The sequence below is a fragment of the Bubalus bubalis genome, chromosome 6 (genome assembly GCF_019923935.1).
Source record: "Bubalus bubalis isolate 160015118507 breed Murrah chromosome 6, NDDB_SH_1, whole genome shotgun sequence".
NCBI classification, from domain to species: Eukaryota; Metazoa; Chordata; class Mammalia; order Artiodactyla; family Bovidae; genus Bubalus; species Bubalus bubalis.
In genome coordinates, this window is record NC_059162.1 from 20,965,637 (window position 1) to 20,981,472 (window position 15,836).

Below are 15,836 nucleotides of genomic sequence, written 5' to 3' on the forward strand. Positions count from 1 at the left end.
TGGCAGGCTCCTCTGTCCATGGGATTCTCCAGGCAAGGATACTGGTTTATTTCAATTCAGTTCAGTCGCATCTGACTCTTTGCAACCCCATGGACTGCAGCACCCCAGGCTTTCCCTGTCCATCACCAACTCCCAGAGCCTACTCAAACTCATGTCCATTGAGTCAGCAATGCCATCCAACCAGCTCATCCTCTGTCACCCCCTTCTCCTCTTGCCTTCAGTCTTTCCCAGCATCAGGATCTTTTCCAGTGAATCAGCTCTTTGCATCAGGTGGCCAAAACTCCAAAGTATTGGAGTTTCAGCTTCAGCATCAGTCCTTCCAATGAATATTCAGGACTGATTTCCTTTAGGATGGACTGGTTGGATCTCCTTGCAGTCCAAGGGACTCTCAAGAGTCTTCTCCAACACCACAGTTCAAAAGCATCCGTTCTTCAGTACTCAGCCCTCTTTATGGTCCAACTCTCACATCCATACATGACTACTGGAAAAACCATTGCTTTGACTAGATGGACCTTTGTTGGCAAAGTAACATCTCTGCTTTTTAATATGTTGTATAGTGGGTTGCAATTTCCTGCTCCAGGGGATCTTCCTGATTCAGGGCCTGAACCTGCGTCACCTGCGCCTCCTACATTGGCAGGCAGATTCTTTACCACTGCACCTGGGAAGCTGTTCTCATCCGCAGAGCTATCTAATGTGATGCCCATTCTTGTAACTCCCTGGACTACTTGGTGCTGCCCCGAGGGCTTATGACCTGACTGTCAGATGGTAGAGCCAAGGCTTCCATGGTGCCCTCAGCAGAGGGAGAACCACATCCCACCTTCATGTCACTACCACATGCTCTGGATGCCACCTCACCCTCCTCCCCCTCAGGCAGATGGACCGTATTTCCACACTTTCTACCCAAATGTTCTCCCTTGTCATGATAAGAGATATGGTGACCGGGGCCCTGACAACATCACAGCAGCAGCCAATTAGGGGGAAAGACTATGTTCCATAACTGGAGCCATTGACATGAGGGTGTGGCCCATAGTGGTGTGAGTCAGCCACATCAGACTGTTGTCCCAGTGCATGAGGCTCCCAGGTTTTGCCAAAATTTTGGTGGGTGAAGGGAACTATATCTTTGAAAGCATCTATTACCCAAATGTGTGACTTGTCTGATTTGTTTTTACTTCCAGAGATAGTATATACCTTTGGCTTCCATGGATAGAACCCAGAGTCCATACCTCAGCTCTACAACAAGAAAGGGCCTTGAGGGAAGCAAGCTGGAGTTTTCAGACTTACACAGGGCAAAACCCAAACTTGGTTACTTCAGTATCCCTCCTTTCTGCAGCAATACCCAGCTGCAGAATCATAGAGAGTGGAGAGTACAAAAATTGCCCAGACTCACACAGCCCAGTCTAGATAAGGTTGCTTCTTATGAGGTCCCACCTGCAAGTCCCTAGATTCACAAGTTCTAGGAGTGAAGCACACTGGGAAATTCACATTTCACGTGTAAGTCCCTTCCCCAGATAACCAGAGGGTTACTGGCTGTGAACTGGATACCAGCTTGGTATTTCTCTCTCTACCTTTCCCACTTCCAGTTGCATGTGAAGAAGGAGGGGAAAAAATGTCAGTTTCTGTTGGGAGCAGTCATTGAAGAGAGTTCCCTAAATCCCTCCAGACCTCACTGCAGCTCTGTCTCTCCCCCGCCAGGTGCTGCACAGTCAGCTTCAGATGTGTCCCTCGCCACCCCTCATTCATACACTGAGAGTCACTCTTCTGGCTCTGGTAAGGACATCTTGTGACACGACACCAGGAGGGTCTACAGGAATGTTTTCCAGATTCTCCAGTTGTATCCAACAGCATTTGTGGGTGTAAACTTGGAGGCATCAGACATTACCTTTAAATGAATGGGTCAGATTAATAAATTATTATTTAAAAATTATTTTCATGTATTTATTGAGTGACTATAAAAAGTAAAATTTGTGCAGGCCATAATGGCCTGAAATTCAAAGAAAAGATTAAACAAAAAATATATTTTCTCTATTATCTATCTCTATTTAGAGAACTAGATCAGAAAGGCCAACGTAGGGGGAAAGTTAGATCTATTGAGAGTGGGCCTGTGGGATCCTTGAGCCCGATTACATGCTTGGAAAGAAAAAAAACTATTACATGTGAAAATGTAGTAGGATAAAATCTAAATGTTTATAATGAAGACCATTTGCAAGACCCAGGTGAACACCATTTGAGAGAGTGACAGAAACTGCTTCTCAGAATCATGAAGATCAGAGTTGCCCCAAGCCTGGAGATAGTAGTTGTTGAATTTTCAAAATGGTAGAAATAATATATGTTAATATATATAGAAGAGTAAATTTTATTTTGATCTTTTTCAAACTAAGAATGGATTGATATTAATGAGTTGACATGTCAGTTCAGTTCAGTCGCTCAGTCGTGTCTGAGTCTTTGCAACCCTCTGGACTGCAGCATGCCAGGCCTCCCTGTCCATCACCAACTCCTGGAGCTTGCTCACCATCACCAACTCCTGGAGCTTGCTCAAACTCATGTCCATTAAGTCAGTGATGCCATCTGACCATCTCATCCTCTGTCGCCCCCTTCTCCTCTTGCACTCAGTCTTTTCCAGTATCAGAATCTTTTCCAATGAGATGGCTGTTTGCATCCAGTGGCCAAAGTATTGGAGTTTCAGCTTCAACATCAGTCCTTGCAATGAATATTCAGGACTGATTTCCTTTAGGATGGACTGGTTGGATCTCCTTGCAGTCCAAGGGACTCTCAAGAGTCTTCTCCAGCACCATGGTTCAAAAGCATCAATTCTTTGGCGCTCAGCCTTCTTTACGGTCTAACTTTCACATCCATACGTGACTACTGGAAAAACCATTGCTTTGACTAGACAGACCTTTGTTGGCAAAGTAAAGTCTTTGCTTTTTAATATGCTCTCTAGGTTTGTCATAGCTTTTCTTTCAAGGAGCAAGCATCTTTTAATTTCATGGCTGCAGTCACCATCTGCAGTGATTTTGGAGCCCAAGAAAAGAAAGTCTGTCACTGATTCCATTGTTTCCCCATCTATCTGCCGTGAAGTGATGGGACCAGATGCCATAATCTTTAAGTTTTTGAATGTTGAGTTTTAAGCCAGCTTTTTTACTCTCCTCTTTGACTTTCAAGAGGCTCTTTAGTTCTTCGCTTTCTGCCATAAGGGTGGTGTCATCTGCATATCTAAGGTTATTGATATTTCTCCTGGCAATCTTGATTCCAACTTGTGCTTCATCCAGCCCAGCATTTTGCAGTCAATGTAACAACTGAAATGAAGTCTGTAGAAATGCACCGTGAAGCACTGAGTGAAGCCCTTCCTGGGGACAGTGTGGGCTTCAGTGTCAAGAACATGTCTGTCAAAGATGTTTGTTGTGTCAGTGTGGCTGGTGACAGCAAAAATGACCCACCAATGGAAGCAGCTGGCTTCACAGCTCAGGTGATTATTTTGAACCATCCAGGCCAGATCAGTGCTGGATATGCACCTCTTCTGGATTGTCACACAGCTCACGTTGCTTGCAAGTTTGCTGAGCTGAAGAAGAAGACTGATTGTCATTCTGGGAAAAAGCTGCAAGATGGCCCTAAATTCTTGAAATCTGGTGATGCTGTCATTGTTCATATGGTTTCTGGCAAGCCCGTGTGTGTTGAGAGCTTCTCTGGCTATCCCCCCCCGGGCCGTTTTTATGTGTGTGACATGAGACAGACTGTCACTGTGGGTGTCATCAAAGCAGTGGACAAGAAGGCAGATGGAACTGGTAAGGTCACCAAGTCTGCCAGAAAGCTCAGAAGGCTAAATGAATATTATCCCCCAAATCTGCCACCCCAGTCTTAAACAGTGGTGGAAGAACAGTCTCAGAACTGTTGGTCTCAATTGGCCATTTAAGTTTAATAGTAAAAGACTGGCTAATGATAAAAATGCATTATAAAACCTTCAGAAGGAAAGGAGAATGTTTTTTGACCATATATTTTGTGTGTGGCAGTTTTAAGTTATTAGTTTTTAAAATCAGTACTTTTTAATGAAAACAAGTTGACCAAAAGTCTGTCACAGAATTTGACTCATTCAAAAAAAGTTTAATGAAAAATGTAACTTTTTTGTTACATTCAATTAAAGCTTTATTTTTTATGAGAATGAATGTTATCTGTATTTTTTGTACTTTTTATTTTGTTTTGGGGTATAGCCAATTAACAACAACAGGACTCAGCTGTACATATACATGTATCTATTCCTCCCCCATAACCCCTTCCCATCCAGGCTGTGTCGGGAGCCGCGTTAGGCATTACTGACAAAATGGAGGCATGGCCCTAAACCCCCTCCCTTTGTTCCATAGGCACGGACCCGGAATAAAGGAGTTAGGCTTCATGATTCTGACTTGATTTTTCCTTTCCTTGGCTGAGTTGACTAAAGAGAATATTAAGGTGCTTATTGTTTTTGAGAGGAGCATGAAGAGGCATAAAGCCTTCTGCAGCTGTGCTCAAAGAATAATTCATAAAGTTAATCACTGACATTTGTTCAAGGACATTTGCAGAAGAGTGTTCCAGGGTGAGCACAGAGGCCGCAGCTTGAGACCATGGGAGGGATTCCTATCTGAAGCCCATTTGTGAGAAAAGTTTATGGCAAAGGAGTTTGCTGAATTGAGGGCTTAGGAATAATTAAAATAGTTAGAAGCTAAAGATTTAAGGATTGCTGTAATGTTAGCATATTCTATTATAGCTTATAGAAATTAGGGACTTTAGAGATATTATTAGGTAGAAGCCCTTTCTAAGAAATAGTGAGCTTAGGATACTAGGGGCAAACAGGACTCAGAAAGATAAGAATTAAACTGAGGAATGTGGTATGCAGCCCAGACATTAGCATGAGTTACAGTGTATTCACAAGGACACATGAGAAAAAGTAGATAAGAGAATCGCTGAGGAAGGAACTCCTTTTGAGGGGCAACAATGATTTTTGGAGAAAAATAAATCTGGGTCCATGGGAACTAAAAATATCAAACCTCTGACCTAATGCTTTTGTAAAAGTATAAAAGAGAATCATAAGCTTGAAATAGGCAGTCCAAGTAAAATGAGAGGCTGCCTCAGTTTCTCTCGCTGACACCGCTCACCCCTTCAGGTTGAATCCCTGGCTGCTGGAGCTGGACTCCCGCAAGGCTGCCATATAAAACTGTGCAGAGTTCCATGTGCTATACAATAGATTTTTGTTGGCTACCCATTTTAAATGTAGCAGTGTGTACATCCTTATATAAATTCTTTTAAATACATACATATATATATATATATACACACACACACACATATATATATATACCAAAATCACTGCAGATGGTGACTGCAGCCATGAAATTAAAAGATGCTTGCTCCTTGATAGAAAAGCTATGACAAACCTAGACAGCATATTAAAAAGCAAAGACTTTACTTTGCCAACAAAGGTCCATCTAGTCAAAGCTATGGTTTCTCCAGTAATTATGTATGGATGTGAGAGCTGGGCCATAAGGAAAGCTGAGTACTGAAGAATTGATGCTTTTGAACTGTGGTGTTGGAGAAGACTCTTGAGAGTCCCTTGGACTGCAAGGAGATCCAACCAGTCCATCCTAAAGGAGATCAGTCTTAAATATTCATTGGAAGGACTGATGCTGAAGTTGAAACTCCAATACTTTGGCCACCTGATGCAAAGAGCCGACTCATTGGAAAAGATCCTGATGCTGGGAGGGATTGGGGGCAGGAGGAGAAGGGGACGACAGAGGATGAGATGGTTGGATGACATCACCAACTCAATGGACATATGAGTTTGAGCAAGCTCTGGGTGATGGTGAAGTATAGGGAGGCCCCTCCATGGAGTCACAAAGAGTCAGACACAACTGAGCAACTGAACAACCAGAAAATATATGTATATACATTTTATATATATATCATACATATGACAGACTGAATGATTTCAATACCTTTATACCATGAAATTTTTATACCCTGTTTTATGTCCCTGGATATGTTCCAATGACTCCTAGTTTATAGTCTATGGGAACTTGAATAGAATTTGTATCCTGCTGTTGTATGAAAATTGTATAAATCATAATTCTGTTGACTTGGTTCATAGTGCTTTTCAGATCTACTCTATCCTTTTACTTTTCTGTCTATTCTGTTTTTAAGAGTTTGATATTGAAACTCCCAACTAAAAATCCTAATTTATCTACTTTAAAATAATTGTAATATATAGTGGAAATATATGTAACTTTGTTCTGTATTTTCCAAAGTGAGTGAAGTCACTCAGTCGTGTCCGACTCTTTGCGACCCCATGGACGGTAACCTACTAGGCTCCGCGGTCCATGGGATTTTCCAGGCAAGAGTACTGGAGTGGGCTGCCATTTCCTTCTCCAGGGGATCTTCCCAACCCAGGGATCGAACCCAGGTCTCCTGCATTGCAGACAGACGCTTTACCGTCTGAGCCACTAGGGAAGCCAAGTCTCCTGTAAATGTGTTTATCATTCTTTCATAATTTAAAATAATAAAAAATGAGGAAAAATAATAGTTTCAATCAAGATTCTGTCAACAAGATGATTTCTCTCATGAGATCAGATCAGGGCACAGAGGTAATCACATCTGTGGCTCATGGGTCCACTAATTCCTTGTTGCCACTTACAGCTTAAACTGAAGGTAGAACAAAAGAAGGTGGAATGACAGTATTTCACTGAACTGGAAGGAGAGGAGACAGTTCTACCATTGTTCTAATTTCTGTTCCCTGTACTTACCAATCACTAATACTTTTGTGTAGTCTTACATCTGTCCTGGGCTTGGTTGCTCTGATGGCCTTATAGACCTTCCTAATGCAGAGATTAATTGACTGAAGGTCCCAGCTATGCTTTAAAATCTATCTCTGAGGCCACATCTCCCATGGGCTGCTCCCTGCCAATAGCTGAGTGCAGTGGGGATGGAAAGGCAGACCCACTCCCGGGAGAGACAAGACTTTTCATTGGCTGCCTTTGGCTCAGTGACTCCACAATGACTTTGATCAACTTAGACTTCATGGCAGGCAGTCTTGGACACCTTCTCTTCTCTTCCTTACTAAGTCAGATTTGCTTCATGACCTGAAGCATCTCTCATCATTCCTAAGTACCTTCCTATTTCCTTGCACACAGGTATTTTCCCTAATGAAGTCCTTGCACATTTAATTAAATCTTACCATTTACTTTTTGGAGCATCTGGAATAACATGGATGTCATCCTGCCAGCCCCTTCTATGGCTATGTGCTGTGGGCACTTTGTACTCTGCTTTGTTCCAGACATAACTGTCTTGATATTACTCCTCCTATCTCACCCTGCCACACAGTCACAAGGGACTCCATACACTGTTATCATTAGTAGTTTATTTATTAAGCCCATAAACATAGAAGGTGCTGTGTTGATCACCCTTTATTAGTTTATAGTTATCTGGCACATATCCATGAACATAGGACATTCAGAGAACAGAACAAAACCTTTAAACCAGAAATGAAGGAATTTCATACTGACATATCACACATTATGGGAATGCTTAGAAGCTTGGAAGCCATGTGATTTCTCAGCCTTAAAAAAAAAAAAAAAGATGAAATCTTACCATTTGCTGCAACATGGATAGACTTGAGGATATTAAGCTAAGGGAAATGTCTTTCAAAGGAAGACAAACAGCATGCAGTTTCACCACATGTGGAATATTTTTTTAAATTTTAAAATGAACCATCCGAACCATTCAAAAACAAACATGTTAAACAGGTAATGGTTATCAAACAGGTAATGGTTATCAGAGGGGAAGACTGAAGTGGGGAGGGAAAAGTGAGCAAGAGGAGTCAACTGTATGGCAAGAGACAGAAAGTAAACCTATTTAATGGTGAACTTGCTGTAATGTATACAGAAGTCAAAATATACTGTACACATAAAAAAAATAGTTAGAAACCAAAAAATAAGTAAAATGATATCCTAGCAGGGTACAGAGAGCCTGGCAAAAGCCAAGGGGGCAGCTGCACTTCCCTGAAGGCTCTCTCCTGAGGTAGGTGGTTCTAGTGCTCAGTCTGGCCCACGACCCCACTGCCCACCAAGGGAATCGGGAGGAGGCTGGAGGGCAGCCTGTGCTGTGGAGGGCCAGGGATGACAGACTAGTGGCGTTCCTACAGGCACTGGCCTGAACTGCCAAAGAGAGCTGAATAAAATACTGCCTGAAATTTCTTACAGCCTGAAGAGAATGGGGAAAGAGGGGCCTCCTTGCCAGGACAAAACCTTCCCCAGGTCTTGGAGGACAAGGTCCCAGGGGAGCTGGTTGAGAGGGAGATGCCAAAGGAAAAGAGCAATAGCAGCCCAACCAATGATTAGGATGTCTGCAAGTTCTTCTCAAATGGTGGAGCAAGTCATGTATACGGAGAGAGAGTAAGAAAGCAAATATGGGAAAATGTTAATTGATGCATTGAGATGAAGAATATACGCAGTTATTCTTCTTATAAATTTTCATAAGTTTCAGTGTGCTTTTTAAAGGAATAAGTACTCAGCCAGTTTCATGCAGCCATGAAATTAAAAGATGCATGCTCCTTTGAAGAAAAGCTATGACCAACCTAGACAGCATATTAAAAAGCAAAGACATCACTTTGCTAACAAAGGTTCATATAGTCAAGCTAAGGTTTTTCCAGTAATGTAGGGATGTGAGAGTTGGACCATAAAGAAGATTAAGCACCAAAGAACTGATGTTTTCAAATTCTGGTGCTAGAGAAGACTTGAGAATCCCTTGGACTGCAAGGAGATCAAACCAGTCAATCCTAAAAGAAATCAATCCTAAATATTCACTGGAAGGACTGATACTGAAGCTGAAATTCCTATTCTCTGGCCACCTGATCCGAAGAGCTGACTTACTGGAAAAGACTGATGAAAAAACTGATACTGATCGTAGGCAAAAGAAAAGGGCAGCAAAGAGTGAGATGGTGAGATAGCATCACCGACTCAATGGACATGAGTTTGAGCAAATTTCAGGAGACAGTACAGGACAGGCTGGTGTGCTGCAGTCCATGGGGTGGCAGAGTCAGACTGGCCTTAGCGACTGAACAGTAACAAAACAATTGGTACTCAAGTCCCAAGTTCTCTTTAGATGGACACTGAAAGTGAGGCTTTAGGTTTCTGGTGAAGGGAGGAGTGGAGGCGAGGGGCTGTCCCGACTGCTCCTCGCATCTGCCCTCTATCACCCTAGGAAATGCCCTGGACCCTGGGATTCTACCTCATTGGCTGAAGGATTTGATGCAGAGACTCCACTGCAACTGGACGGTGGGACACATAACACTTGTGGGCAGGAAGTGAAGATTGCTGGAGATGCAGCCAAAACTTACAAAAGAGAAAATAACCACATTCCCTGACCGGGAATCGAACCCGGGCCGCGGCGGTGAGAGCGCCGAATCCTAGCCACTAGACCACCAGGGAACTACGTACTGTGGTATTCATAAGTGACAACAGGAAGCCTGAAACGAGTGTGTGGTGTCTCTCGCCCTCGAGTTCTGAGTCCCGTGCTTCCCTCCAAGGAATTGTACCCGAAGAACTTTCTTTCCCTGCTTTCTCCAAATAAGCCCCACACCAAAAGCCGAGAGCTCTACGGGACAATATGACGCGCCCGCGAGGTCTGCCTGGTTTTCACGTCCCCACGACTTGCCCAGTCCCGAAGCACCTCACAACTGCCCTGGAGACGCGCCTTTTCCCGGCGAGCGCGGGTGGAGAGCAGGTCGCCGGGGCGGGGGCAGGAGAGGCGGGAGGGCAGCCCCGCGGGTGAGACCTCGGGATCCCCAACGACACGAAAGACTCCTGGCGGGTGCAGGAACCGGGAGGGCTGGATGGAAAACGCTTGCGAACAAGGCTCCGCGCCCAGACCTGGATTCCGTCCGGTCTTCCCCTACGACTTGCTGCCCTGCGGTTCTCCCGCCTTGGATGACGCCATCTCCAGCTCCCTGGGCTCAGACCTCCAGTTGTCCCTGATGCCGCGCTTTCCTCAGACCCACATCCAATTAGTCAGGACCTGGCGTTTGCTTCTCGGTTCATGTTTACTTCGGCCCACACAGTCCCAGTCCCTCCTTTTCGCTACACTGGACTTGGGCAAACGACTCTCCCGAAAAAGGTGGTCCCTCGGGCACCCGCTGTGCCCCCGCTCCGTCGGGGAAAGGACTGTCGCCCCCTTCTTTTGTCCACGTAGGAGGGTAGCGCGCTGGACGCAACCGAAAAGACAGCGAATCCGCTCCTCTGGCTGGACGTGGGAGGTCCTGCAGGGGAGGAAAGCAGGGGAATCTCATGAAAGGTCCTGATCTAAAGCTATTTTCATATCCGCCTCTTTGGAGACTCAGACTCCAGCGCTAGTGAGGGTGCGCGCAGTTGCACCTGCGACTGCACTCGGAGTCCACGTGAAACCAGGCGGAGCCCTAAGGCCTGGGGGCCGGTGCGCACGCAGCCCGCGTCTTCCTCCGGGTCGGAGCCCCTGAACCTCAGACCGGAAGGAAAGGGCTGTGACCGCCTCACTAAGAAAAGAAGAAACCACTGCCGGAGAAAACGCATATGCATTCCCAAGCTTGTGAAGCTTTACTTCTAAAGGAAACCAGGGACAGGGAGACACACAGACAACAAAGCATTAAATTCTTTCAGCAAAAAGAAATGCTTTCTGCCCGCTGGCGTTATGCTGTGAAGTGAACACGAAAACCCATCCTGCTTTCTGGGGAGACTTGCCTTAACCTCTCTGTGGTTCTAGGTTAAGATTCGCACTCCATGATCCGTTGCACTGAAAAATTATAAAAGGCAAATAAGTTTTAGACATCATACCGGGGTGGGAAGAGAGTTTAGGGGAGAATGGATACATATTTATGTACAGCGAAGTCCCTTTTCTGTCCGCTTGAAACTATCACAACATTGTTAATGAGCTATACTCCAATATAAAATAAAAAGTTCTTTTTAATTTAATTTTTTTTTGAAGTTTTAGACATTATAAACGATAAAGCAAAGCTATCCTTAAAGAAAAACCTCAACCGATGAGGAATGAACCACCGTGAGATTTGCGTAGACCGAGCCTGGATCCTCCGCGGCTTGAGGCGGGGCCTGGTCTGCAAACGAACCCAGTACCGGCGGGGAAGAATGGCTCTGCCCGCGTTGATGCTCGCTATTTCAAACAGATAAAAGACCTGATCCGTCAGCCTTTACTGGGCTTCCTGCTAAACGTGAAAGCGTGATGGAAGTATTGGACTTGAACTACAGTAGACAACTAGAATAAGCCACAGCGGCAGGAACCTGAGGAACCCGGTTTCCTGTGGTCTTTGCGGGAGAAGCACTGCGGCTAAAGGGCTGCGAGGAAAGAGCGTGCAGGTCAGGGGCATCGGAGCAGAGCAGAGAGCGGGTCCTCGGGTTTCCGGGTGGATTCGAAGCATCGATCATTTCCGAGAGCCCAGAGCACTGACCACCGAGGGCCACCGAGGCCCCGGGTCCGCAGCCCGGGAGGAGTAGCGTCCACACTTCTGGGCTGAGGGGTCAACGGGGTTCAAACACATCTAACCCCCAGCTCCTGCGGCTTCTGGGAACTGGCGAGTCAGCGGTGGCGACCCTTGCACTCGGGTGCATAGCTGTGAAACTGGAGACCCTGCCTTGGGTGCGGGACCTCCAGGCTAGACTGTTGGGGACCCAGGGACCTCGTTTCGGGGAAGGCGAGGAACCTAAGCCAGAGTTCAGTCTCCTCACCTGAGGGATCGCCTGTGCCCCTACAGTCCTTTTCCTTTCAAAAATGTTTGTGGCCAGGCGTGGTAAGAGGTACAGTTCTTGAGATGTGTCATTAGACAACAACAGTTATCTGGTTTCCGTAGTGTAGTGGTTATCACGTTCACCTAACACGCAAGGTCCCGGTTGGAAACAGAGCGGTATGTTTGCGTGCTTTTTCTTCTCCCTGAAGCTTACATTCACATTTAAACCTTCCCAACGCTCCACCCCACCCCCTGACCCCGCACCCAGCACTCCCCGCCCCAGTCGATAAAAGAATTTGGCTGCAATGCAGGAGACCAGGATTCGATCCCTGGGTGGGGAAGATCCCCTGGAGAAGGGAATGGCTACCTACTCTAGTATTCTTCCCTGGAAAATCCCATGGACAGAGGAATCTGGCGGGCTACAGTCCACGGGGTCACAAGAGTCGGACACGACTTGATGACTAAACCACCACCACCCCCAACATACACATACCAAAAAAGGAAAAAAAAAAAAAAAAAACTGGGCTAGAGAGATGGATTATAGCAGCGTGTGCAGCTGCACTTTTATGCCCCACCCGCAAATACAGGAGGAGTTCCCTAATTACCTAAAAGCCTATTCAGCACTAGGAGCCAGCCCTCCTTTGTCTGCTCTGAGTCACTTTGAAGACCAGGCCACACAAAGTCCAAGGAGGGCACAAAGCCAGCTTCAGGTTAGCTTTCCTCTGGAAATGCCCTCACCTTCTCACCTGGTGCCTAAATCTCCTCTACACGCTGACAGGCATTTCATCTCTGAAAACCAAGAAGCTTTTCCCTGTGATGTTCACTTGGTTTTCCCCACCTCAGCACACCTGTGGAACAATTTGGTTTGCCTGACAGAACCTAAGAGACTGTCAACAACCCAGTGCTCAACCCAAAGACACATAGATGAAGGATTTCAGGCTCTAGAATTGCACAGAAAGGAGTCCTTACGCGTGCCATTATCAGGAGAGACCCGGAGTCAGGTGAGAGATCAGGAAGCAGACTATCCCCTCATCACCCGATGAGAACGCCTAATATAAGGAAACTGAGATTCAGAAAGAGAGCATGACCTTGGCTCTGCTGTACACAGCACTAAAACCAAACCAAGAGGGACCCAGCCTGTCACCTTTCGGCCTGGCCTCAGAGCCCAGAGCATCACCCAGGAGGGAGAGTAAAGGGAGTTGAGCAGACAAGGGCTGGAGCCTTGCCCAGCTGCATGCAGCCCTGGGCCACTGGGACTCACCTCCTTTTCTGCTCTGCCACTCTCAGAAATTTAACCTTTACTGTCAGTTTTCAACTGGAAAAGCCAAATTAGAGGGAGGAGGTAGTAAGGTAATGTCTGGTTGCCCGGTAGCTACAATTTGGCATTGTTACTGCTGTGGTCTGGATTCCAGGTCAGGAAAGCTCTAAATTGCATTAAATCTTCCTCTTCCTGACCAGAGGTGGTTTGCTGCAAGGCACAGGCAAGACCCTGTGCAGGGTTCCTGTGGCCAGGTGCCCTTCAGGTAGGGGAAGAGAAATGTGATGAACCACCAGGACTTCTATCCTCAAGTCTTTTCTTCCTTTACTTCAGAAACCTAGTGTCTCACATATGGAATTTTCATTCAAAGAGAACCTGGGACTTGAGTTCTAAAAACTTATTAAGAAAACAAAAACATAAAACCTTTTAAAATACAAAAAAAAAAATTGAAATCCTCATATTGTATATTCTGTCCCAACTGTACAGTTAACATTATCCCGCGTTTGCTTTCTCACTCTCTTCATCTACACGATTTGCTCCATCATTTGAGAGTAACTTGCAGACATCTCAACTCAAGACCACTGGTTGGGCCACTGTTGCTCCTTTCCTTTGGTCTTTCCCTCAAAACCAGCTTCTGTAGGACCTGTCTTCCAAGGCCAGGGGAAGGCTTTGTCCTCGCACAGAGTTCCTGCTTGCCCCTTCAGGAACCAGAAGTCTGTTCTCTTTAGGCTGCAGAGAAGCTTCAGGCGGTGTTTTATGCTGCTCTCCCCAAAGTGTAAGCCAGGCTTACCCTGTGCTTGTAGGAACTCTACTAGGCTGTCATCCCCCCAGCACTGCCTGCTCTTGGGACTCCTCCTGGTCGCCTTGCTAGGCAGTGGGGTCTTGGGTCAGTCTGAGTACTAGAACCACCCACCTCCTGAAAAACCCTTCAGGGAAGTGCAGCTGCCCTCTTGTCTCTTGCCTGGCTCTTTTTGTCCTGCAGGGAGCATAAAGTGTTTCAAATGGACAGAAAGATGAAGGATCTTTCCTGTGGTGGGAGGATGAAGGGATCAGGTGGGAAATGCATTAAAGGGAGAGGGAGAGTTCTCAAGAGCTTCCCACAATTGTCTGCATTGGTGCTGTCAGAAGGTTGGCTGCCCTGTGATCATGGTATGTAGTCTTGTCTCACCCTGGCCTTGGCCTGGCCCTGGGTCCAATCTGAGTCCAAGCAAAGAGAGGCAACCTGGTTTGCAGTACATAATCCATTGTGCCTCTCTCCAAAGTGGGGTAGTCACTGAACTTCTAGTTCCAGGATCCCAGCGGATGGAATCCATGGGTTGGGTTTTTTCCTTTTTCCTTGAACTTCCTTTCTTGGTGATCTGTAACTCAGGGGGAAAAAAATTAGCTCAGAAAAAAGTTTAGCTCTGCATAAATTTGTGATCGTCAGTGTTAGGTAAAAGAAAAAATACTTTTAAAGACTTTTAAGAATTCTAATAATTGACATATAATGACACAGACAATGTTCTTGTCATGTTATGCTTCTAAAGATGAGTCCTTTTATGCATCACGTGTGTGCATGCTCACAACTAATTGCAATCCTATGGGGATTCTATAGGTAAGAATATTGGAGTGGGTTGCCATGCCCTTTTCTAGGGGTCTTCCCAACCCAGGAATGGAACCAGCATCTCTTATGTCTCCTGCATTGGCAGGTGGGTTATTTATCACTTAGCACCCCCTGGGAAGCCCTGTATGCATCACACTTGTTTAGTAATTTCAGTCTAAAAGCTATTTTATGTTGTCTTCCAGATTTTTTTAATAATGAAGAAAATATTTGTGGCAAAGAGCTCTAATTCAATGTTTGTAGAAGTCTTGGATTTATTTTCTCTTCAAAATTTTAATGACACTGAACTGTTTGATTTTCCTACACTGGTTTTACTGGTCCAATAAGCAAACTTAAATCTTATAAATATTTTTTATAAAATTTAAAAATATGTGTTGTAGTAAATTAAATGTATCATGGGCTTTCCATGGTACTAGCAGTAAAGAATACCACCTACCAATGCAGGAGACACAAGAGATAAGGGTTCGATCCCTGGGTTGGAAAGATCCTCTGGGGCAGGAAATGGCAACCTGCTCCAGTATTATTACCTGGGAAATTCCATGGACAGAGAGGCCTGGTGGGCTCCAGTTCATAGCTTCTCTGTCCATGGGGCCACAGAGAGTCAGCTGAGCGACTAAGCCTAAATAATATACCATATGATAAATGGAGACTAAGTCATAATTCTAGAAGCCACTGTGTTAATTATTCTACCTACCATTTTGGGGGTAACTACCTCATTATTTTTATAGATTATGAAGTGTCCATATGGTCACAGATTAAGAGGAAGTGTCAGTACTTTAAGGGATGTTGGTGAGCATGGCCATCCATCACTGTCACTTTTAAGAAGTGTAAAACACATGCAGTGTCTGTGCCAGGAATTAAGGAGCTGTCACTGGAGACTTCTTTCCCTAAAATGTTATTTATTTTAAAAAAATTTGTGTGTGGGCCAGGTGTGTTTCTTGTTACCTGCCTTCTAGATTGTGAGACACTCTTTCCTGTTCTTTATTAGGTTTTCCTTGTCTTTTTCACTGTTAGTGCCATGGGAGGGAAACGGGAGGCCACACCTGGAAAGGACACAGTGCCAAGCTGTTATGCTTCTGCTATGCTCCAGATGTGGGCTCAGCAGGGCAGGGGTTTGCCTTGGGTTTGCTCAACACGCAGCATGTCTCCCAGAGGAGGGCCTGGCACTTAGTAAGCCCCTAATATGTGTTCAGTGATGAAAGGCATTCTAATGAGAGATCCCAGAAAACAGAAGAGAAGGAGAGAAAAAT

The 15,836-nt window shown here is 45.3% G+C and overlaps 2 protein-coding genes and 1 non-coding gene across 7 annotated transcripts in view; 2 read left to right on the forward strand and 1 right to left on the reverse strand.

Moving 5' to 3' along the window:
* LOC123465891 (myomegalin) overlaps nucleotides 1–1,924 on the forward strand; it is a 66,351-nt gene extending 64,427 nt beyond the window's left edge. For all 5 annotated transcript variants that reach the window (XM_045166037.1, XM_045166040.1, XM_045166039.1 and 2 more), the window contains exon 8: nucleotides 1,693–1,924. In XM_045166037.1, the coding sequence (XP_045021972.1) occupies nucleotides 1,693–1,784 (92 nt within the window). In that variant the 3' untranslated portion in view covers nucleotides 1,785–1,924. The remainder of the gene's footprint in view (nucleotides 1–1,692) is intronic.
* Nucleotides 1,925–3,256: 1,332 nt separating this feature from the next.
* On the forward strand, nucleotides 3,257–4,069 carry LOC123465927 (elongation factor 1-alpha 1-like; the record flags this gene model as incomplete). The annotated part of the gene is made up of 1 exon (XM_045166234.1): nucleotides 3,257–4,069. A coding segment is annotated over one exon (600 nt), but the record flags the coding sequence as incomplete, so codon positions are not given.
* A 5,305-nt stretch (nucleotides 4,070–9,374) lies between these two features.
* Nucleotides 9,375–9,446, reverse strand: TRNAE-CUC. Its single transcript has one exon. It is a non-coding gene; the product is annotated as a tRNA-Glu (tRNA).
* Between the last annotated feature and the right edge of the window lie 6,390 nt (nucleotides 9,447–15,836).